At 41.6% G+C, this 22,934-nt stretch overlaps 1 protein-coding gene across 1 annotated transcript in view; it reads left to right on the top strand.

Moving 5' to 3' along the window:
• si:dkey-288a3.2 (protein phosphatase 1 regulatory subunit 37) overlaps positions 1-19,077 on the top strand; it is a 118,676-nt gene extending 99,599 nt beyond the window's left edge. The window contains exons 13-14 of the mRNA XM_041812241.1: positions 17,952-18,077; positions 18,988-19,077. Coding sequence (XP_041668175.1) covers positions 17,952-18,077; positions 18,988-19,077 — 216 coding nt within the window. The remainder of the gene's footprint in view (positions 1-17,951; positions 18,078-18,987) is intronic.
• Positions 19,078-22,934: the final 3,857 nt, after the last annotated feature.

A 22,934-nucleotide genomic window follows, 5' to 3' on the forward strand; every position in this document is an offset into this window, starting at 1 on the left:
TACACCTTTAATAAGCTGAGTTCAGTTTCACTATCCACACCCAGACCTGCTGAGTCCAGAAATCCCTGAGATAGAACCTGATATAGTGAAGTAAGATCTTAAAAAGTAACACATCATGGCACCATCTTAAAAAATAAAACAAGAACAGATGACAACTATCAGTCTGGAAAAAGGTTACAAGCCATTTCTAAGGCTTTGGGACACCGGCCAACCTTGGGGAGAGCCATTATCCACAAATAGGGAAAACTTTACAGTGGCGAAACCTCCCAGGAGTGGTCGGCCTACCAAAATGACTCCAAGAGCACATGGACGACTCATCCAGGAGGTCATAGAAGAACCCAGAACAACATCTAAAGACCTGCAGGCCTCACTGACTCAGTTAAGGTCAGAGCTCATGATTCAACAATCAGAAAGAGACTGGGTAACAACGGCATCATGGGAGAGTTTCAAGGCCAAAACCACTGCTGACAACAAAGAACACAAAGGCTCGTCTCACATTTGACGAAAAACATCCTGATGATCCCAGAGACTTCGGGGAAAATAGTCTGAGACAAAAGTTGACCTTTTTGGAGGAGTGTGTGTCGTCTCGTGTAAAACTAACAGCATTTCATCAAAAGAACATCAGACCAACAGTCAGATGGCATGGCCTGCTCTTTACTGCACATAGCAGTGAGTTTTTATGTTTTCATGTGGACCAAGATGTTTTTGAGAAGGTGATGTGATTATTTTTGAAAACAGAGATAGAAAACCGTTTTCTCTGTGGGACGACACCCATATAAACAATATTTAACAAGGAAAAGTAGGAGCACAAATGATCCAACTTCTTAAGGTGCTACATAAGAAAACTGAAGGGTCAGCACTAGAAAATGTCTTCAGGTTCTTTTAATCCTGAGTAAAGCAGTTCACAAGACACAACAAACATGTTTCAGTCTTCTTCAGCTTGTGATGTTGAAGAAGACCGGTTGTGGAAATGTGTTTGTTTGCCTTTTGTTCCACCTTACCCAGAATTAAAAGAACTTCATAAACAGTATTTGCATCATCCTGAGTCTCTTGACCGTTCAGTCCTTGGTCCTCAGCCTTCAGTCGAATTAATTTCTGACCCACCGTATGAAAAACCGTTCTAAAAATCTCAAACTCATCAGAGGACCGAGGATTAAGGGCTAAGATTAGAGGACACTGGATGGTGCTGCACAGCAGACTTCACATTATCAGAGGAGATGTATCACAGAGAAACTGACCTAAAAACAGACGATAAACCGACACAACAGCAAACATACAGCTGATTGATGATCAGACCATTGATGATCAGCTGATTGATGATCAGACCATTGATGATCAGCTGATTGATGATCAGACCATTGATGATCAGCTGATTGATGATCAGCTGATTGATGATCAGACGATTGATGATCAGCTGATTGATGATCAGACAAGTGGTGAAATTTCCTCACTCCTAAATATTCCACAGTCAAAAAAGTGAAAAGTGAAATTATGAGATATAAAGTTGAAATTACGATAGTAAGAAATTGAAATTATGAGATAAAAGTAGAAATTATGAGATGACCTTTTACCTCATAATTTTGATTTTTTTATCTCATCATTTTGACTTAAGATGCTTCTTTCTTCTTCTTTTTATTAGAATTGCCTAACTTTCACATTTTTCTTTTTTGGTGATAGAACACTGAGATGGAGACCTAAAAGAACATCATGGATTTTTTCCAGGCACACATCTCTGACCCACTGAAAATGGATTTACGACCCACTTTTGGGTCCTGATCCACAAGTTGAGAACCATGGCTCTAGACCATTTGTCATCAACTGGCGGCCCGAGGGCCATATCAGGCCCCCCAAAGCTTCCTATCCGACCCCCAGGAGGACATTAGATTTAGAAAAGATGTCGAGGTTTTCAGGGTATCTTTAGGCTGCGGCTATTAAATCCACCCAAAAATGATTGAAATTAAAATTGTTCGAGAATGACTTTAAATTTGATCTGTTTTTACAAAAATTCAGACAGGCGGAAATGTTGCAAAAATAGCTAGATGAAGTGGTGAAAATGTATGAAACCTGTCAAAATGGGTTGTGGATTGGCACAAAGGGGCAAACATGGGCAGGGAAAGTGGTGAAAAGAGGTTAAAATGTAGCAAAAAATGGGTAAAAGGGCAAAAATGGGGCAGAAAGTATCAAAGATGTGTTTGAAAGGAGCAATAATTGTGCAAAGAAGTAATGAAAAACAATAAAATGAAGAATAAAATGAGAAAAAATATAAGAATGGCACAAAGGGGACAAAACATGAAGGAAAAGTGGTAAAAAGGGATTAAAGAATTGAAAAATTTGGTTAAAGATGCAAAAAGTATAAAAAGTGAATTAAAGAAGAGAAAGTATTGCAACAATACCTTGGTAAAGTCATGAAAATGGGTTTAAAAGTGGCTCCCAGGGGCAATAATTGGCAGGAAAGTGGCTAAAAGAAGTAGAAAAATGGGCAAAAAGTGACAAAAAATAAGGATTTAAAAGTGGCACATTTTTTAAATGGGTTAATAGTGGCAAGAAAGTGGCGAAATGGCCAATTGAAGTAGTGAAAAAGGGTTTAAAAGTGTAAAAAAAATTAGTTAATACTGGTGCAAAATTATGATTGGGGAAGGCCAATTCCCTGAGGTTTGAAAGAAAATATTAATACAGTAATATTTTTATTAGGGCAAAATATGAACTTTTTATTTTTGTCTGTTTGAAAGTCCGGCCCACAGAGTCTTTGTCAAGACTTAATCTGGTCCTTGTGCAAATGTTGACCCTTGCTCTAGACGATTATCAATCTTAACTCATTCTAAAACCTTGCTGACAGCAGTTTGAGCTGATTTTTTAATGCTGTAATCCTTTGAATGCAAACACTAGACAACAAGTCCACATTCCTGCCGGCTCAGGACGGACCCAGGGGGTCAGAGGGGGACGTGCTTGTAGTGTGGACAGCCTTAGCCATGATCTCACATATTTTAAAAACTGGATCTATTTCCCAGCCCTATTTTACACCAAATCTGAACACGGGGACTCTTTTTTTCTAACCCTCTACTCTGATTGTGAAACACGCCTCGTCCTGGTTCCCCTGCCGTCCCCTGTCTGGGTTGTATGCTGGGTTGCTCTAATAATGGCGCTGTATTCGAGAAAGCAGAGCGAACAAATGAGCGAGTTTCAGCCGTCTGCACCTCAGAGAGCTCTAAACGCTGGCTCTGCAGCCGCCGTGCAGCCATCTTAACTGATGCTGAGACAGAGAGCGGGTGGGGGTGGGGGGTGGGGGGTCAAATCACAGCCTCCCAAATGTGCCGTTGTAGAAATGAAGGTCTGACTTCGAACACGGTTGCAGAGAACATGACAGATCTGACATGCCATCATTTTCTGACTTATTTTCTACAAGGTTGAAACAAGAATCTCACAGTTTGATTTAGGATGTTTGTAGTCATAAAATCAGAACTATCTTTGATTAAAATGCTTGAAAAACACGTCTTCACTTTAAATGCTCACCCACAGCGCGGCTCATATCCACACGTTTATACTCTCTTTGTCTTCTGCTGCCATCTCCTTGTCTGACTGGATCAGTGTTGTCTATTCTACCTCACTACTGTGACCTTAAAGCTGGAGTAACTCTGCATTTTCAGACGCCACATGCACAAAATAACACGGATAACTTCTAAAACTTTAGTGCAGCCACTTTATCAGCTGCAGATAGCAACAGAAATGTTCATACCTGCCTACATCCTTCTTAACTGTAGCCCTAAAATCTGATCAATCAATACTGATCATATCAGCAGGTTGTTACACCTCTGGAGTTTACTGTGGTAAGGCTTATGACCTTTAACCTCTGACCCCTTAGTCCTGCAGTCAGAGTGATCATCAGTAGAGAGACTGATTTAAAATATTCATGAATGACAGTGATGGACAGAAACTACCTACAAGCATGACGACTCCACTGACGGATAAATAAATAAATTATATTTATGTATTTAAATAAATGTATTTATCAGAAATGAGACACACAGAAGCTTTCAAACATCCCATAATAACAATAAAGACTGAGGCCGGCTGTGTCACATGATCTCACCGTTACATAAGCAGAGACGGACCGGCATGAGTCAGCCGTTTCTAAAGTTAAAGGTGCTTTCACTCCTACAGCTGGTTTGTCCTGATTCACAGTAAAATGGTTTCACGCTGCATTTTTGTGTTTTTACTCAAACCTGGTGAAGCAGACCTACTGGAAGTCCAAAACCAACCACTGGTTGTCCTCACTTCATGATTTCACAGTCGGCTTTTTTGACTCATAATTTCAACGTTCAGTCTAAAAATATCGACTCTTTCTCACATGATGCCGACTTTATGTCATCATTTTGTCCTTTAATCATAGTTTTAACTTTTCATCCTATATTTAGACTTTTTCTCTAAACATGTCTGATCTCATTATGTAGACATTTTATCTATTAGAATTTTCTTCTTCTATTTCTATTTTCATGATTATGTTTTTTTCACTAATAAATGACATTTTTGCTTATAATTTTATCATGAACTTGCTTTTAAATCTCATCATTTCCACTTTTTATCTCCTGATTAAGATTAAGACTTAAAATTCAGAGTTCTGATCACAAATCTGACTTTTCTACCATTCTGAATATTTATTTATTTATATAATTTTTATTTCATAATGAATACTTTTTAACCGTAAAAGTTTCTGTCATAATTGTGATATTTTAGATTATTTTTCTTTACTTTTTATCTCCTAATTTCGAATTTTATAAATATATTTTATATTTTATATTTTTAATAGGGATTTTTGTTTAATCTCATAATTATGATTTTCTTTCTATAAAAACATTTTACTTTTTATCTCATAATGTTTTTCTCTCATGATTTTGAAATTTAATGTGATTTATAGCATACCTCATAATATTAAATTTTTATCAGTAATTTTGAGTTTTTATCTCATAATTAGGATTTTTAATCTCATAATCATGACTTTTTTCTTTTGTCTCATAGTTATGAATCATAAAATTACACTCTTTATCAAATAATAGATTTTATATCATTTTTGTCTTTTTATTTCATACTCTTGTCTTTTATATCAGAAGTTTTTTTTTCTTTTTCTCTCATAGTTATGAAATTTTTTTTATTTTTATCTCCTAATTTCAATTTTTACCTGATTTTTTGTCACATAATTATGATTTTCTCTCAGATAAATGATTTCTAAATTCATTTGTGACTTTTTATCTCATGACTTTAACTTTCTATCTCATAATCATGTTTTTTCTCTCGTAATTTTATCATTTTGAGCCATTTTTAGTAATTTTATTTTTATCACAAAATGTCAAGTTTTCATGGCATAATTATGAACTTCTATTTCATTTAACTTTTTTTTTTTAATTTTCTGAATTTTAATCTCATAGGTCTGACTTGTGCATCATTTTTTACTTTTGATTTTATAATTTTTACTCTTTTTTACCTCATAAATTGAGACTTTAAGTCTCATATTTAAGGGTCTTTTTATCTTGTAATGCTTTTTTTTAATGATTTTTGTCTCATAAATTAAAATTTTTATCTCATACTTCTGAAATATGATCTCACAATTTTGTCTTTCTATCTCATTATTATGACTTTTGACTCTCAAAATGGTAATTGCCAGACTTTGCAAAGACACTCAGACAAGAATCTAAATCTTGGTGAGGTTTGTCCTGGTTGAAAAAATTCAAATAAATTCAGAAGTTTAAGGTTTATTGTAAATACATGCAACAGTTTAAGACATTTCCATCACGTCAAGCTAGCAAACAAACATTGTGAGTTTCCTTTCAAACCTAAAATATTAGATCAAGAATAAACTACTCTAGGGTTTACAGTTTTCAGTCGCCCAGGGTAAGAGGCTCCTGCAGGTGTGGGGATACTCACGCCCCCATCAGCAGCCTCTGTGTTGGAGTTTTCCTCAGTGGACGAGAGGGTCGCCTCTCTGTGACTTTGGGTTGCAGGGAGGAAAGCTCTGCTATCAGTGCATATGCACTGAATAGCAGCTCAGAGTACCTGACCTTCTTTAAATCTCTGGGCGATGTCGTTGAAGGGCTGCCACCTGGGGACTCCACTATCATACTGGGTGACTTCAACGCCCATGTTGACAACGACAGAGACACCTGGAGGGGGGTGACAGGGAGGAACACCCTGCACGATCTGAACCTGAGTGGTGTTTTGGTACTGGACTTCTGTGCTAGACATGGATTGGCCATAATAAACACCATGTTTGAACAAAGGGATGTTCATTAATGTACTTGGTACCAGAGCACCTTAGGCCAAAGATCTTTGTTGTTGTTTTATCAGACCTGCAGCCGTATGTTCTGGACACTCAGGTGAAGAGAGGAGCGAAGCTGTCAACTGATCAGATAGCTGGGGAAGCTGCCAGACTGACCTGGTAAGCCTAAAAGAGTCATGAGGTTGAACTGGGAAAGACTGGCAGAGACCCCTGTCCATGAGGTCTTCAACTTCCACCTCTGGAAGAACTTCCTACATATCCTGGGGGAGGCTGGGGACATGAAGTCTGAGTGGTCCATGTTCAAATCCTCCATTGTGGGAGCAGCTGTTAGGAGCTGTGGCCAGAAGACCATTGGTGCCTGTCGTGGCAACAACCCTAGGAGCTGCTGGTAAAGGAAACCATCAAGCTGAAGAAGGAGGCCTTTCAGCCTGGTTGGCCCAGGGTTCTCACAAAGCAGCTGACAAGTATCGGGCGTCTCGGAGAGCTGCAGCTTCAGCAGTTGCAGAAGCAAAAAAACAGCGTGTGGGAGGAGTTCGGGGAGGTTATGGAGAAGGACTTCTGGTTAGCCCCAAGGTTGTTCTGGAGAACCATCCAACGACTCAGGAGCCAAAAGCAGGGCTTGGCTAAGGCTGTGATTAGCAGGAGAACTGCTGACCTGGACTGAGGATGTCATTGGTAGATGGACAGAATACTTTTAGGAACCCAGGGAGTTGTGGGGCTGTCATGGCTGGCAAGTCTCTTCAATGTCACGTTGAAGACTGGGACAGTACCTGTGGATTTGCAGACTGGGGTGGTTCCATTTTCAAAAAGGGGGACCAGAAGTTGTGCTCCAATTATCAGGGTATCACACTACTCAGCCTCCCAGGGAAAGTTTACTCTAAGGTGCTGGAAAGGAGGCTCCACTTTGTTGAACCTCTGATTCAGGAGGAACAATGTGGATTCTGCCCTGGCCATGGGACAGTGGACCAACCCTTTACCCTTGCAGGGCTCCTTGAGGGGGCATGGGAGTTTGCTTATCCAGTCTACATGTGTTTTGTGGATTTGGAGAAGGCTTACGACCATGTCCCACGGGGGGTAATGTGGGGGGTACTGCAGGAATATGGAGTCCCGGGGCCGCTGCTTTGAGCCATCAGGCTCCTGTCTAACCAAAGTGAGAGTTGTGTCCTCATCCTAGGCACAAAATCAGACACATTCCCAGTGCGTGTTGGCCTCCACCAGGGCTGCCCCTTGTCTTTGATTCTGTTTGTGATTTTCATGGACAGGATCTCAAACCGCAGCCAGGGACAAGAGGGTTTTCAGTTTGGTGACCTCGGAATTCCATCTCTGTTTTTTGTAGATGATGTGGTTCTGTTGGCCTCTTCGGCCAGAGACCTCCAGCAGGCACTTGGGTGGTTTGTGGCTGAGTGCGAAGTGGTCGGGATGAGAGTCAGCACCTTCAAGTCTGAGGCCATGGTTCTCTGCCGGAAAACGGCGGGTTGCTCCCTCCAGGCGGGGAGGGTGTCTTTGCCCCAGGTGAAGGAGTTCATGTACCTCGGGGTCTTGTTCATGAGTGAAGGTAGAAGGGACCGTTGGATTGACAGGCAGATTGGTGCAGGACCTGCGGTATTGCAGACGTTATACTGCACCGTCGTGGTGAAGAGGGAGTTAAGCCGTAAGGCAAAACTCTCAATTTACCGGTCAATCTTTGTCCCAACCCTCAACTATGGTCAAGAACTCTGGGTAATGACCGAAAGAACAAGATCATGGGTTCAAGCAATTGAAATGAGATTCCTCAGGAGGGTGTCCGAGCTCAGTCTTAGAGATAGGGTGAGGAGCTCAGACATCCAGAAGGATCTCAAAGTAGAACCCCTGATCCTTCACGTCAAAAGGAGCCAGGGGAGGTGGTTCGGGCATTTGATCAGGATGTCTCCTGGTCGTCTCCCTGTGGAGGTCTTCTGGGCACGTCCCGGGTAGACCTAGAACTCGCTGGAGGGATTAATTATCTCATCTGGTCTGGGAAAACCTTGGAATCCCCCAGGAGGAGTTGGAAAATGTTGCTGGGGAGAGAGAGATGTCTGGGTTGACTTGCTTAGCCTGCTGCCACCGCGACCCGACCCTGGATATGTGGAGGAAGATGGATGGATGGATGGATGGATGGATGGATGGATGGATGGACGGTTTAAAGTTTGGCATGTTTATTCTCACTATAGAGTGAGTGCGGTGAGTGTTAGAAACCAAAGATTCCTATCAGCCCTGCAAACACACACCAGTCTAAATGAGACCAAACATGACGTTGATGTGTCAGAAAATGAAGATGCTGCAGGATGACAGAGGAGAGGAGTTCCCCCTGGCATGGCAGCAAGAAACAATGAGTTTGTTTGGATTTGTGCACTGACAGAAGGTGGAGAGTGTGTGTTTTAGTGTGTGTATGGAGGTACTGGAGTGTGTGTGTTTTAGTGTGTATTGGAGAGTGTGTGTTTTAGTGTGTGTGGAGGTATTGGAGAGTGTGTGTTTTAGTGTGTGTGGAGGTATTGGAGAGTGTGTGTTTTAGTGTGTGTGGAGGTATTGTACACTGATGTAGCAGCTTTAAAGCCATCCCCACTCACACAGATCATTTCTGTGCATAAGCGAGCACCTTTGCATTTCTACACTACTGCACAGTTGTGTGTGTGCTCCCATGTGTGTTTATACTCCTTAATGACTTTGTAATTCAGGGCCAGCAGGAAGCTGCCTTTATCTCTATTAGTTTAGTATCTGAGCAAACAAAGAGAGTCTGTGAGCGTGGCAGCAAGCCAGACCAAGACTCAGCCCCAAAAGCACTTGTCCATCTGCGTCTCCTCCCCTCCTCCTCCTCCTCCTCCTCCTCTGGGGGTGTGAGTCGCTCTCCTCTTAAAATAAAGAAACATCTTGATCTGAAGCTCGCTCTATCAGGACTTATTGATCCTTTCTCTGACTGATCGGATGCTAACAGAAACTCTATGTCAATTAGGAGCAGCGTGAGAAATCGTTAAATTAGCTTACCTTAAAGTCAGGAACCTCAAACCCACATACAAACACAAATATTCATACAAGACATTTAAAGAATAACTCAACCCAGAGTTTCTGATTTTTAGATTTACACTAGCCATAAAGTCAGGACCATCAAAGGTAGACTCAACAGGTCACCTGAGTGAGAACCAATGAAACCATGACCTGTGAGGTAGAAATATTCATGTCATCAATTACTGACAAAAAAAAGATTGCTTCAATAAAGAGCACAGCGTGTTATTTCCTCTCACTTCTGGTATAGATTTCATGTTTTTACAATATTTAGTACTCACTCAAAGATTTCTGTTTTTTACTGGACACCTGTGGAACGGTCGGCTGTTTTCTGGTAAGGATGAAACAAGGAGACTTAGGTGGCTTTCACATTAGGGGCCCGGTCCCGGATCCGAGTGCACTTGGATCCGAGCCCGGGCCCACTTGGGAAGGTGGTCTCGGGCACAATTCAAGTGGACTCTGGCACGGTTCGGATGAGATGTGAATGCAACCACGGTACGGGACAGAGCGTCGAATCAGCTTTATGACATCATCGTAAAAGCGATGAGCACAGGTCGGAGTCAGTGAGAGGAGGTGCAAAGGCATTAAAAGTCTCCTGTCACCTCAAAAACCGCTGTATCTGTGCAGCGTGAGCCCATTTAATCCTCTGAGCTGTAGTAGATGTGCAGATACGAAGAGCGAAGTTGCTGCCATCTTAAAAGTGATTTTAATCATCCATGGCTGCAGGATGGACTTTTTGGCGGGTCAAAACAAAAACAATCTTTGCTCAGGTCATGACCCCAGTGGTTGCCATGGTAGCTTCTTCTTCTTTCTCCTCCTTTGCTGGGTTGTAAACCAGCTACGTGCATACCGCCACCTGCTGTTTCAGACTGAGTAAATATGGAAGTGGGCCTGAGCACAGATCAATGTCTCTAGTGTGAGAGCAAGCAAGGTGGGGAAGGGGGAGGGGGAGGAATCGTGCAGCGGCGCGGTTCGAAACAACTGGGCCTAATGTGAAAGCACCCCAAAGTAGAGCTGGGAAACATCTTCTGATGAGAATTTCAACACCCCCCTTTCCTGTAAACCAGCCCTCTCCACCGGCAGGATGTCAGTAATTCAGTGGACAACTTCACTCATGGTGCAGATGTGTCAAACATCAAAAACAACAAATATTCACCAGAAACAAGAGCAGAGGAACCGCAGCATCATAACACATAAAGACATCTAAACACTCTACCCAAGAGCATGATGGGTAAACACGGACAGAGCTTAGATCATTTGACTCTCTGCAGAGTTACATTAACTGTGAATGCATTTACACCGTCACCTCTACTTTATCCCATAATTAGGACTTCTTCTGTCATTATTAGGACCTCCATCCCATTGTAGGACTTTTCTTTATAATAAGATGATCATGACTTTTAATCTCAATATTATTGTTTCCTCTTTGAAACTTTCCCATACTTTAGTTTTTAAAGCCAAAGTTTTGATCCCTCATTCATGATGAGGACTTTTCATCTCATAATTTGAGTTCTTATCTGATAATTATAAATCTTTATCATATAATTATGACTTTTTCTCTCATAAATAGGACTTGTTTCTTATCATGTGGACTTTTTATCTCAGAATTTTGACTTTTATGTTATTACTATGACTCTTTATTCTTCATCTCATCATCAGGATATTTAGTTTAAAATCTTTGATGTCTTATTTCATAACCTTATGATCTCAAAATGAAGACTTTAGAGATCATGATTTTGGCCTAAAATCCTGACTCTTTATTTCACATTTTTTTGCTCTATCACATAACTATGACTCCATCTCAAATGTTATTTTCTCAAAATTCAGCCTTTTTACCTGACATGTAGGACTTTCTATCCCATTATTTTTGACATTTTTACTCACAAATTCTCCTTTAATATTATAATTTTGACCATAGATTTTTATTTTAAATGGCAGGAATGGGCTTCCACACCAACTTCAGTGTGTGTTGATGTGTCTTATTCTAATGTGTGTGTTTTACAGCACTGGTACAGCAGCACTGGCGTGTTTTTTATGTGTTTTTTTGTCTTTTGACCCCGCTGGCTCGACTCTGAGGTGTCGCTGGCGTTCCCGTTCCTCCACCGGCAGAAGGTTGTGTTTCTGTTCTCCACATGCCCACCTCTCACCCATCCAGCCCCCCCCACCCCACATCCCCCCCCCCCCCCCACCTACCCCCGGTGTTGGCAAAGGCATCCGTGTGGCGAGCGTGTGGCGTGCTGCTGCGTGGCGAGCGTGCCCTCTGTCATTCACGCAGAGCGGCCCTGTCCAACTGTCACTTCCTGACAGGCTGATAATCAATCTCTTTATTAACTGCTCTGCTGCAGACCGCCACCGCCACTGAGGGCGGGGGAGGACAGGGGAGGAGGGAGGGAGGAGAAGAGAGGTAGGACAGAGGAGCACGCTGCAGCTCAGAAAGTTTATTTGAGAAAAATGTTGATGTAAGGCAGCTGCAGCAGCTGTGATCTTTTTATTTAGCAGGGAAAAATCATCCTTAATATCGTCTAGAACAGGGCTTTTCAAAGTGTGAGTGAGCCTCCCCTAAGACGAACTGATCCATTCAGTGGACCCCCACCCACAAAAAATATGTAAATTAAAAAAACAATTAAAAAACATTTCAAACATGTATGTCTAATCTTTAAAGATTTTTAACATTAAAATGTTTTGGATACTTTGGTTTGCAAATGTCCTTAAACATCTGCCTTTCCCTCTTATTCAGTTATAATGCCGTTAAATACCCTCTTTCATGTTTTTCAGGACCATTTTACAACTTCTTTTTAATTCTTTTACCCCATTTTTTCCACTTTTATCCCATTTTGCCCTTTTTCACCTTTTTGTCCATTTCAGCTACCTTTCATCATTAAATGTCGCCTTTTCCACTTTTTTTTTGCTCATTTTTGCGGTCTTTTTGCCACTTTTATCCAATTTTTTGCCACTTTTTGTCCATTTAAACTACTCTTTGCCATCACATACCACTTGTTTTTTCTTTTTATACCATTTTTTCCACTCTTGACTGCTTTTTGCGCATTTAAGTCACTTTCCACTCATTTTTTTGTCACTTCTCACCCATCTTTTCACCTCTTAGATTGTGGCTCTTGCAAAGGTATTTTCAATAATTTGTCTCTTTGGTTGAGTAACACTGCTCTAGAGCATAGTCCCGACAGTAACTATAAGTCTATCCATTTAGCTCCATGCAAAGCAGAGGTTAGCAAAGCAAATCACCTTTTTTCAGGTTTATGGTTGCGTGTCTCCCCTGAAGCTCTGCGGCGCCCCCCAGGGAAGGCCCGCCTCAAACTTGGAAAACCACTGGTCTAGAACATGACAATGTTAGATTTAACACACAAAGTAGTTTTGGCCAATCACTCTCCTGAAGGTCCTGTTCCTGCAGACACTACAGCACTGGATGGTTTTAGGGCAGATGTTTAGGCTGTAGGGGGTCTTCAGTCAGAAATGGTGTCAGTCAGTGAGAGAGGGATGGGGATTTTGATGATGGACCATAAGGACTTGTTAAAGCCAAGCATCACCAGATTTCACACTAAATTCTGAATTTATGGAAATGTTCCTTTAAACTCCATGCAAATTATCATAAAGCCTAAACATTACTATAAAAATCTTCTACTATAAAAAAATTCATGGAAACTTTCAAGCAAATTCAGACATCTGTTTTTTAAAAGTAAATTCCCCCGAAAATTTCTTCCCCCAAAATTCCATTCAAATTATGGAAAATCCCCCCCAAAGCATGCACACAATTTCTTGAAGAAAATTTCACAGGACCCCCCAATTTCCAATCAAATGCTCCAGAATTTACAAATAAAATTCCAAGAACACACGCGAAAATTGCAAAGCAAAAAAATTATAAATTGCTTGGGTTAATATCTCAAAAATCTCAACTTTACAGGAAATGTAAAAAAGCTGTATTTTTTTTAGATGATTTATCACTGAATGGTCCTGATCACTGCAAGGTTTTGGCCTCATGCCAACAAAAAACATTCCCCAAATTCCCATGAAAATGCTAAAAAAAAAAAAAAAAAAGGGTGTAAGCAAATTTCCCCTGAAACTTGCAGTGAAATCTCCAAATATACAAAAAATTCCCTAAAATTTTCATGAAGTTTCTAAAAAATTTATAGCAAATTCCTCCAACATTTAAAGCAAATTACCTAAAGTTCAGTAGGCATTCTGGGAGATTATCTCAAAAATTCTAATAGAAGAAATTATGTGTGGAAGGAAAGACTAACCTTGCAAAGTAGATGGCTGTTTCTCACTGGTGAATCCATCTTGCAAAGCTCCCGTCTGAACCGTTTGGGCCCGGTTAGAAAGTGACAGGACCAATCAGCGACGAGGGGCAGTACTTTCAGGGGCAAGCAGCAGCTATGGGAGGTTTTCCAGATGCACGTGTGAAACACATCCATGTGGTGTGTCAGGTTCAGGAAAGACAGAATGTAATGTCCTCATATGTCCGTGCAGGATCTTAGGAGGTTTAACCTTTATGATCTGGAAACAAGATCACGAGCCAAACCTCCAACTTCCACATTCGACTGCACCACCATCACCCCCATAATGCACTGCTGATCAAACTGCCCCCTCACTAGTCCAAAGGAGCAGTTCTATTGCCCGCGCTCTGGTCTGGTAAAGTGCATCCCAGAACCACACGCCGCTCTGTTTTGTAGAACAGACATGGTAGATCTGTTTTTAGCAGCCGCGTCAGTCCACACAGAGCGATCAATCCAAACAGCAGGGAGAACAACTTCAACATAGAACACAACACACTGATCATAAATCATCACTAGACCAACATACACGAGCAACAGCTTTACCCAGAGGTCAGAGGGTCACAGAGCTTCTACGTCATCCATGAGGAAAAGTCTTACTTCATGTAGAGATGTATGACTGGACGGGTTTTAGTTTTCACACTTTAGGCTGCTTCATCTCACTTGAAAAAAACATAACCATATCTTTTTCTGATTTTTCTGTTTTCACGAGTTTAAAAAAACATGAAGCCAAGTGTGGGGACAAGGAAACAGAGCGGCTGCTGTCCGGACCTGCTGCTGGTTTTTGGGACGCCGGTCTTTCCTGACAGCATCACGTTGTCACCACGGCGATAATTTATGAGGCGGGGAAGTAAATTAGTGATTCTGGCGACCAGCAGCAAGCCAGGAGTCAGCACGCGGCCCGTCATCTGCTCTCTGATTTCATACTACACTGGTTTCCTCTCTCACGCTTCTTCTTCTTCTCCACATCCAGAGAGTTTAGAGCGGACTGGTTTTTATTTTCTGAGAGTAGCTGAGAGGACTAGTGGTTTATTATCAAACACAGGTGTGTTTTATGAATGAAACCAATCAGAGTCAGCCTCATTCCCTTTAAGAGCTCTCACCAGCAGGGTTAGGCGCTGGAACTGGAGAAACTTTAGGGTCAAAGTCTGAAACTTTAACTTAAAGCTGCTGTTGCATTTTTCATTAAAAAAAAGTCTGAATTCTGACCTTAAAGTCTGTGTCTCAGTTTTGTTTTCACTGGCTCTAATCCTCATCTGTATTCTGATTTTAATCCCAGAATTCTGACTTTCTTATCTTTCAGAGGTGTAACGGTTCTCAGAGGTCAGGGTTCAGTTCATCGATAAAAACAGAAAAATCCCCAGAATTATTACTGAAGATATCACACACTTATTCTAGTTATTATTCATTTTATTTTTTAATTGTTTTTTAATGTTAGTGCAGCCAATACTTTTTTTTACATGTTATAAATATACATTTGAATCAATCAATCCTTTGTTCCATCTAGTGTTATTAAGAATAAGGGTGCATCGATCGATTGGTGCCGATTTCTTTAATTTTGGGGGATCGGCGATCGGCCGATCCTTACGTATGAAACCGATCTTATTTACCTCTACCTACTAAAATGTGAAAAAATGAAAGACTAAAGGAACTGATCTAATTTAGTAGTTTGGACAGCAATGCTCTAAACTTTTCATTTATATTTGAGAGAACTACTCATGTGCAGTTAAAACAACAAGTTTGTGTTGTTTCACGGGTATTGTTCAATGTTTTTCAGTAAAATAAGACTGGAACATTGAAGGTGTTAGCTGTCAGTTATAAAAAAAAAAAATTGGTATCAGCCAAAAGCGGAATCGGCAGGTCAGGCTTTTTAAAGATCAGTGATCAGTGATCAGCCAGAAAATTGCAATCTGTGCACCCCTAATTAAAAACTATCAGTGATAGTTGGTGCAGACTGTGAGGTGTTAAAGCTCATATATTATGCAAAAATCACTTTTTCAGGCTCTTCTAGCAAAAATATGTGCTCCTGGTCTGTCCATAATCCCCTATAGAATCCCTCCCCACCCCCCACCTCACCTTAGACATGCAGAAATCAATACTTGAGTGTTTTTTTCAGCAACAAACTTCACAGGCATCTTTTGGGGACCTCTGAGACAGATATAAACTTATCTTAAAGAGGTAAAATATGTCCCCTTAAAGATACCAATAAACAAAAGCTGGTGCAGTGGTTTTGTAAAATCCTGACTCTGGTTGGTCAGTGAAGGATCCAGACTAGCTCAGGATGGGACGTTACAACAGAGTCTGAGCAGAGCGCTTTAAAGTTAATAGTTTGTCTTTGTCGTTCTTTACTTCTACCGGTCTGTGTAGCTTTTAAAATGTGTTAGCAGCAGGAATATCTTTGACCCTCTCTGCTTTTGCATGCAGAGACTTTTTAAAGCAGCGCTGAGACGAGGAGAGGGAGGAAAAGGACAGCAAGTCTGGCTGCTCTGCTTCTCCTGCAGTGGGATCCAGTGTCAACACCAGCAGACAACTTTTCTTCTTCATGTGTTTTAAATCCTGGCTACTTCTTCTTCTTCATTGCTGCAGATATTTCACCTGTTGATATCAACAGCATTAGTTTGTTTAGTTTAAGCCAGGACCAAAAAACCAACAATTCTGTTGCTTTCTCCATCATTCCTTTAGAGCATGGGTGTCCAAACTATGGCCTGGGGGCCAAATGTGGCCCGCAGTCCATTTTTGACCCCCCCCCAATTCTTTAAATTGTATTAAATATGGCCTTCAGTAGAGCATGAAGCTTGATCTACACGGTATTATTCTTCTTAGTTTCAGCACAAAGCAGTGCTACCATGCTAATAGTGTAAACAAACATTCTGACATGGATTTTTAGCTGTTTTTTCAGGACTAAATTGAGACGACACTATAAATTGTAAAATATTGGCAACCAAAATAATAGATATCTTGATCGCCCTAATGGAGTACAGCTGCAAATAGCCGTACCAATGATGTTCCAGGGGCGGAGCCAGTGGTAGCCATAGCTGACTAGGGCCCCTTGAAATCTGACTGGCCCCCCCAAAATCCTTAAAATGATTGGCCCTTCGCCTTGTCAGCCATCAACTCTGGAGAGACGACTCACACTTCTCCATCTGGCAATCTGATGGACCAGTCTGGGTTTGGTGGTTGCCAGGAGAACGGTACTTGTCTGACTGCATTGTGCCAAGTGTAAAGTTTGGTGGAGGGGGGATTATGGTGTGGGCTTGTTTTTCAGGAGCTGGGCTTGGCCCCTTAGTTCCAGTCAAAGGAACTCTGAATGCTTCAGCATACCAAGAGATTCTGGACAATTCCATGCTCCCAACTTTGTGGGAACAGTTTGGGGATGGCCCCTTCCTGTTCCAACATGACTGTGCACCAGTGCACAAAGCAAGGTCCATAAAGACATGGATGAGAGAGTTTGGTGTGGATCAACTTGACTGGCCTGCACAGAGTCCTGACCTCAACCCCATAGAACACCTTTGGGATGAATTAGAGCGGAGACTGAGAGCCAGGCCTTCTCGTCCAACATCAGTGTGTGACCTCACAAATGTGCTTCTGGAAGAATGGTCAAAAATTCCCATAAACACACTCCTAAACCTTGTAGAAAGCTTTCTCAGAAGAGTTGAAGCTGTTATAGCTGCAAAGGGTGGACCAACGTCATATTAAACCCTATGGATTAAGAATGGGATGTCACTGAAGTTCATATGAGAGTCAAGGCAGGTGAGCGAATACTTTTGGCAATATAGTGTATTTCTGTATGTGGTCCCAGTGGAAAAGTTTGGACACCCCTGCTTTAGAGTGTGTTTTGAAGGACTAACATATCTGTATCGACGAAAATTGATCTTTAATGTCGGCATTTCTAACATGCAAAAATTTAATTTCGTGCATCCTACTCGGGCACGGTGCCTGAGTCTGCTTGAACAGGAGGTCTCAGAAACCTTCATGACTACAGAACAGTATGGGAAGATGTTAACCAACCCCACTCGTTAGCGAGTAGCGCTGTAAAGTCATATCGTCATATCAGTGCAGCGCGGGCCGTTTCATTCTCTGAGCTGCACCGTAGATTTGGACGTGGAGAGGGTACTGGTGTCTCTAAATCATAAAAACATCTTTTTTACCAGGATGGACTCTATTGTCTGCACCAAGCATTAACAAATAATGACCTGACCAAAGTCTACATTCATACCTCCACCTATTGCATCAGACTGCACAAGATTACAGATGCAGAACACTGCTGCTGATGAGAACGCAGACCAGCGAGTGAGGGAAGGGGGGGTTAAAGGGAGCAGTCGTACCTGGGTGCAGTACAAAACCATCCTTCCTAATGTGTTTCTGTGTTTGATCCACAGGATGAGTTTCTAACAGAGACCCAGGCGAGGCTTCAGGCAGAGATCGCTCAGCGCTGCACCGCCAACGCCAGGCGATCCAAGAATACCATGGAAAGCTCTGAGAGTTTACCCGATGAAGACGAGGATGTAGGAGACAACACGACTACACACTGATACACTTCCCTTTGTAGAAGCATCAACAGCTGACAGTCAGAATATCATAAATCAATCTCAAATAACCAGAAAATCTCCTAACCATGGTGATAAAGGACGGGACAGACCATAACGAAGCCCCGCCTCCTGCTGGGTCTGCGAATGTTCCCGATCAGCTCTCGTGTCTTTCTTTGAAGTGACTCAGAATCAATCATGACCCAGAGGTTTTGAGACTGCTTTGACAAAAAGCAAAGTAAGAATAAAGGTCTAACTCATGTTTGTTTTCATGTATACTTTTAAGTAAAGCCCCACTTCCAAAAAAGTTGGAGCGCTGTTTAAATGTGAATAAAAACAGAACGATTGTCAGATATGATGAACACATATTTGATTCACAGTAGAACATAAATGACATCACATGATTTTACCTGGTCACATAAAATATTAGCTTTTTTTTTTTTTTATTTATGACAGCATCATATCTCAAAAAAGTAGGGACAAAAAAAGGCTGGAAAAGTAAAATAAAACTGCATCTAAATTTGTAACAATTTCAGAAAAATTTTCTACAATATAATAGTATGAAGACTGTGAATATCCTACCATCTACAGTCCATAATATCAAAAGATTCAGATAATCTGGAGAAATCTCTGTGCACAAGGGACAAGGCCAAAGGTCAATAAAGGAGGCCAATTATCTCTGAGCCCTCAGACAGCACTGCATAAAAACAGGCATGATTCATGATACTGAAATCACTGCATGGGCTCAGGAACATGCCAGAAATCATCGTTTGTCAACAAAGATGGCCGTGCCATCCACAAACAACAGTTAAAGCTCTACTTGGGTTTCTTTTTCAGACAATTTATTGTAGATGTTTTTACCCTGACATGTTTAGACTGTCATCTGCAGAAGCGTCAGCTGGCCACTGTGACGTGTCCTTATATGCTGTTCTTCCGAGGCGTGCTCAACCTGACGGACCTGACAGGTCTATCAGGCTGACCACGCCCCCCGCCGCCCCGTTGGTCTCTGGAGGAGAGAGATGCAGAAGACAGTCGAAACATGTCAAGGTAAAAACATCTCCTACAATAAATTGTCTGAAAAAAGAAACCCAAGTAGATTATTCAGAATAAGAAGACAAAATTAACTTGCTGGATTGACAGTTAAAGCTGGATCATGGAGAGAAGAAACCAAAAGTGAACAGGAGCCAGAAACACCACCGTCTTCTCTGGACCAAACATGGACTGAGGGATCATGGAAAACTGTTCTGTGGTCAGAGGAATCGAAATGTGAAATTAGTTTGCAGACTGTTGTTAAAAGAGGAATATGTTGCTGCCATCAAACTCAAAATGGGCTAATTTTTCTCATGTAAGAGTTAATGCCCGACGAGGTGTCCAAATATCAGGGATTGATGGACGACGTGGAGGCCTGAACTGTCTGATGCGCAGCGGAGGACGGTTGCCTCTGCAAATTATACCATGGTCACATAGCGCCCTAACTTTTTTGGAGCAGTGGTTGTAAATTAAGCCTCATGATTCTCTAAAATAACTCTTTATTTTCATCAATAAACGTCAGTACGATGAAGATCTTGTAAGAATGATTGTTGGGCTCAGTCCCAGTTAGCCCAGTCCCTACATAATCACATCTATTGGTGGGATTTCCTGATTCTTGTTGAATGGAGGGGTACGGTGAAGGACCAGGACTACATGGACCTACAGACTGAGGTTTTACAGAGGAACACTCCAACCTGAGTGTTGTGGGAAATCTCACTGAATGCCCAAGCTTAGAATCAGCAGTCTAGTTACATTATGATTTAAATTTGTTCCAAAGCATTATGGTCCTTTTGGTTTCAAACAAGCATTTTTAGGGAACGCTTAAAGAAAAGTCGGGTATAGGTTGTTTGTAGTCATGTGATCCTGATGACGCATAAATGTCAGGAAGTGCAGAACGGCAGTTAGGAATCAGTGGTGATGGAGGACAGTTTGTCTGTTAAAGCTCTAGGTGCACGCTGCTGTTTCCAGAACATTTTCTACATCCATTGGCTATGATGCAAAAACAAAAACATTTCACCACAGGTTAGCTGGTTTACCTGGCGTGGAGGTGATCGCTATCACACAGGGCTTCGTCCTGCAGACCTCCTACTACTCTGCTAGCACTGCTTTGCTCTGAATGCTGCAGAAAAGTTTTGAGTATCTGAGCTGTAATCTGCTCCACTGAATATGACAGAGTCAGTTTCATCTACCCCCCCAGTCCCCTCACCTGCAGCTCACTGTGGTGGATCCAGTGATTGACAGATGAGATCAGACGAGTGGATTCATCGAGGGAGATCTCTGCCTCTCTCTGTGGGATCGGCCCGCGGTGTTGGAGTGATTGTTTTGTCTTCCTCCTCCATCATCACCCTTGTGAGCATGGCGGCCTCCCAACCTCCATCTCCTCCAGCCAGAGCGGCCCCCACCACTCCTTTCAAACCCCCATCATCTGACCCCCCCTTCCCTCTATGAAGCGGGCCGATCTGATCCCGGTCCAGTGGTGATGGCAGAGGAAGAGGAGGCAGATGCCGGGGCGGTGGGAGCAGCGGCCATGACAGCAGAGGGACTACTTTATCTTAGTTAGGGAGAGTGAGGGCAAGGCATGAAGAACAGACAACAGAAAACTTTCAACTTCAGACACATAAGCCTCACATAAAGGTGAAGTGATCTGACTACAAAGTGAGCTGTGCCATCAGCTAATAGCAGACAAATGCAGGTTTACTGGGATTTTTAAAACCATGTTAGCAGCAGAGTTTTGAACTCTCATTTTGTTCAAAGTGTTTCTATTAAGGCTGACTCGTATGGATGCCTGTTAATGCCACTTAAAAAACAAAATGATATGAAAGTTAGGTGATTATGTAAAACTATATTGGTGCAGTAGTGTGCTGAACATTTAGGCATGTTTGGGCCAGAAACTGGGGCTGAAGTAAAACGTGGAGTAAGCCGACCTGAAGACTCCAGACAACCCTGGCTGTGCTCTGGATGTCCTTGCATTTTACCAGGGGCATGGGAAAACTAAGAATATTTTTAAAATTACACTGTTGCCACTTTACACCAATTTTGTCAATTTTGTCATATTTTTTCCTATCAATTTTAACACATTTTTACTATTTAGCACCTATTTCGTCAGTTTTAAACCCTTTCCACCACTTTTATCCGCCTGTTTTTGCCACTTCTAAACCACTTTTACCCTTTTTCTTGCCATTTTTATCTAATTTTTGCCACTTCTAAACCATTTCTGCGACTTTTAAAATCCAATTTCACCACTTTTTCCACCATTTTTGCCATTATTAACTCATTGTAGCCATTTTTAAAACCATTTTGAATATGGAATATGGATATCACAGCAGGGCTGCACGGTGGTGCAGGGGTTAGTGCTGTTGCCTCACAGTAAGAAGGTTCTGGGTTCGCTCCCCGGTCAGGGCCTCTTTGTGCAGCATTTGTTGAGTTTGTATGTTCTCCCCATGCATGCGTGGGTTCTCTCTGGGTACTCCAGCTTCCTCCCAACACCAAAGACATGCTCGTTAGGTTGTTTGGTGACTCTAAATTGGCTGTAGGTGTGAATGTGAGCATGCCGGGTGGTCTCTATGTGTCAGCCCTGTGATTGACTGGTGACCAGTCCAGGGTGTCTCGCCCAGTGACAGCTGGGATAGGCTCCAGCCCCCCGTGACTCCCGATGGGATAAGCGGTATAGAAAATGGATGGATATCACAGCTTAACTTTACATTGGACCATGGTTTTGCTGACCTCCATGGGCCCCCAGCTGGTCTGGGAGCCAGAAAGTTGTCCCATTTTTTCCCCCTTTATTTGTGGCCTTGTCTCCCCATGACTAATCTAGAATGTTCATGGCTGTGTTCAACCCCCTTCAGGTACAGTGGGGGTCCCCGGTCTCTGACACCTGTATTTTGGAGGTCGCAGGCTGAAAAGGTTGAGAACCACTAGCCTAGGGTACTGTCCTGGCGGGTTGGAGAGTTGCCACGAGCCCCTGGTCGTGGTGTGGCGGCGCCCAAAAAACACTGACGGTCTCTGGGCCTATCACCTGTGCTGAAAATAGCTTGACCGTGGCTGCTGAGCAACACACATATCAACATGTGTACACTGACTCTGCCCCCCTCTCCTCTGAGGCACACAGGGCCCTGTGATGACTCCTTAGTGCCATACATGCCTAAAACATGCATATGAGTCTGTCTGAAGTCAAAATGATGAGAAAGCCATGATTACTGAAAAGACAAAAACCAACAATTATAAGAAAAAGTCTAAACTATGAGGTAACAAAAAAACGTGAAATAAACGTCACAATTATGAGATATGAAGTCGAAATTATGAGGATTAAAGTGTTAAATAAGTAGAAAAAGTCAATTATGAGGAATAACGTCATAATAGGATATAAAGTTAAAAGTATGAGATGAAATGTCCACATGACATCAAAACTCTAATTTATAAAAAAAATAATGAAATAAAAGTCAAAATTATGAGAAAAATTATGGGACAAAAAGTCTACATCATCACATCCAAACTCAAATTTATGAGAAAAAAATGCAATTATAAGTTATAAGATAAAAATCTGGCACAAGAAGACAAAACTTCAAAAGTTTGAGATAGGTCGTCATAATCATGACATAAATTAAAATTAGATACAAATTCAAAATTATGAGATAAAAACTTATTAACTATTGATTGCCAGCCCTACATATATATATATATATGTATATATATATATATATATATATATATACATATATATATATATATATATATATATATATATATATGTCAATGGCACTCAGTGAGTTAAGAGAAAAAAAGGTCAAGATTACCAGATAAAAATTC

The sequence above is a fragment of the Cheilinus undulatus genome, linkage group 18 (genome assembly GCF_018320785.1).
Source record: "Cheilinus undulatus linkage group 18, ASM1832078v1, whole genome shotgun sequence".
NCBI lineage: Eukaryota > Metazoa > Chordata > Actinopteri > Labriformes > Labridae > Cheilinus > Cheilinus undulatus.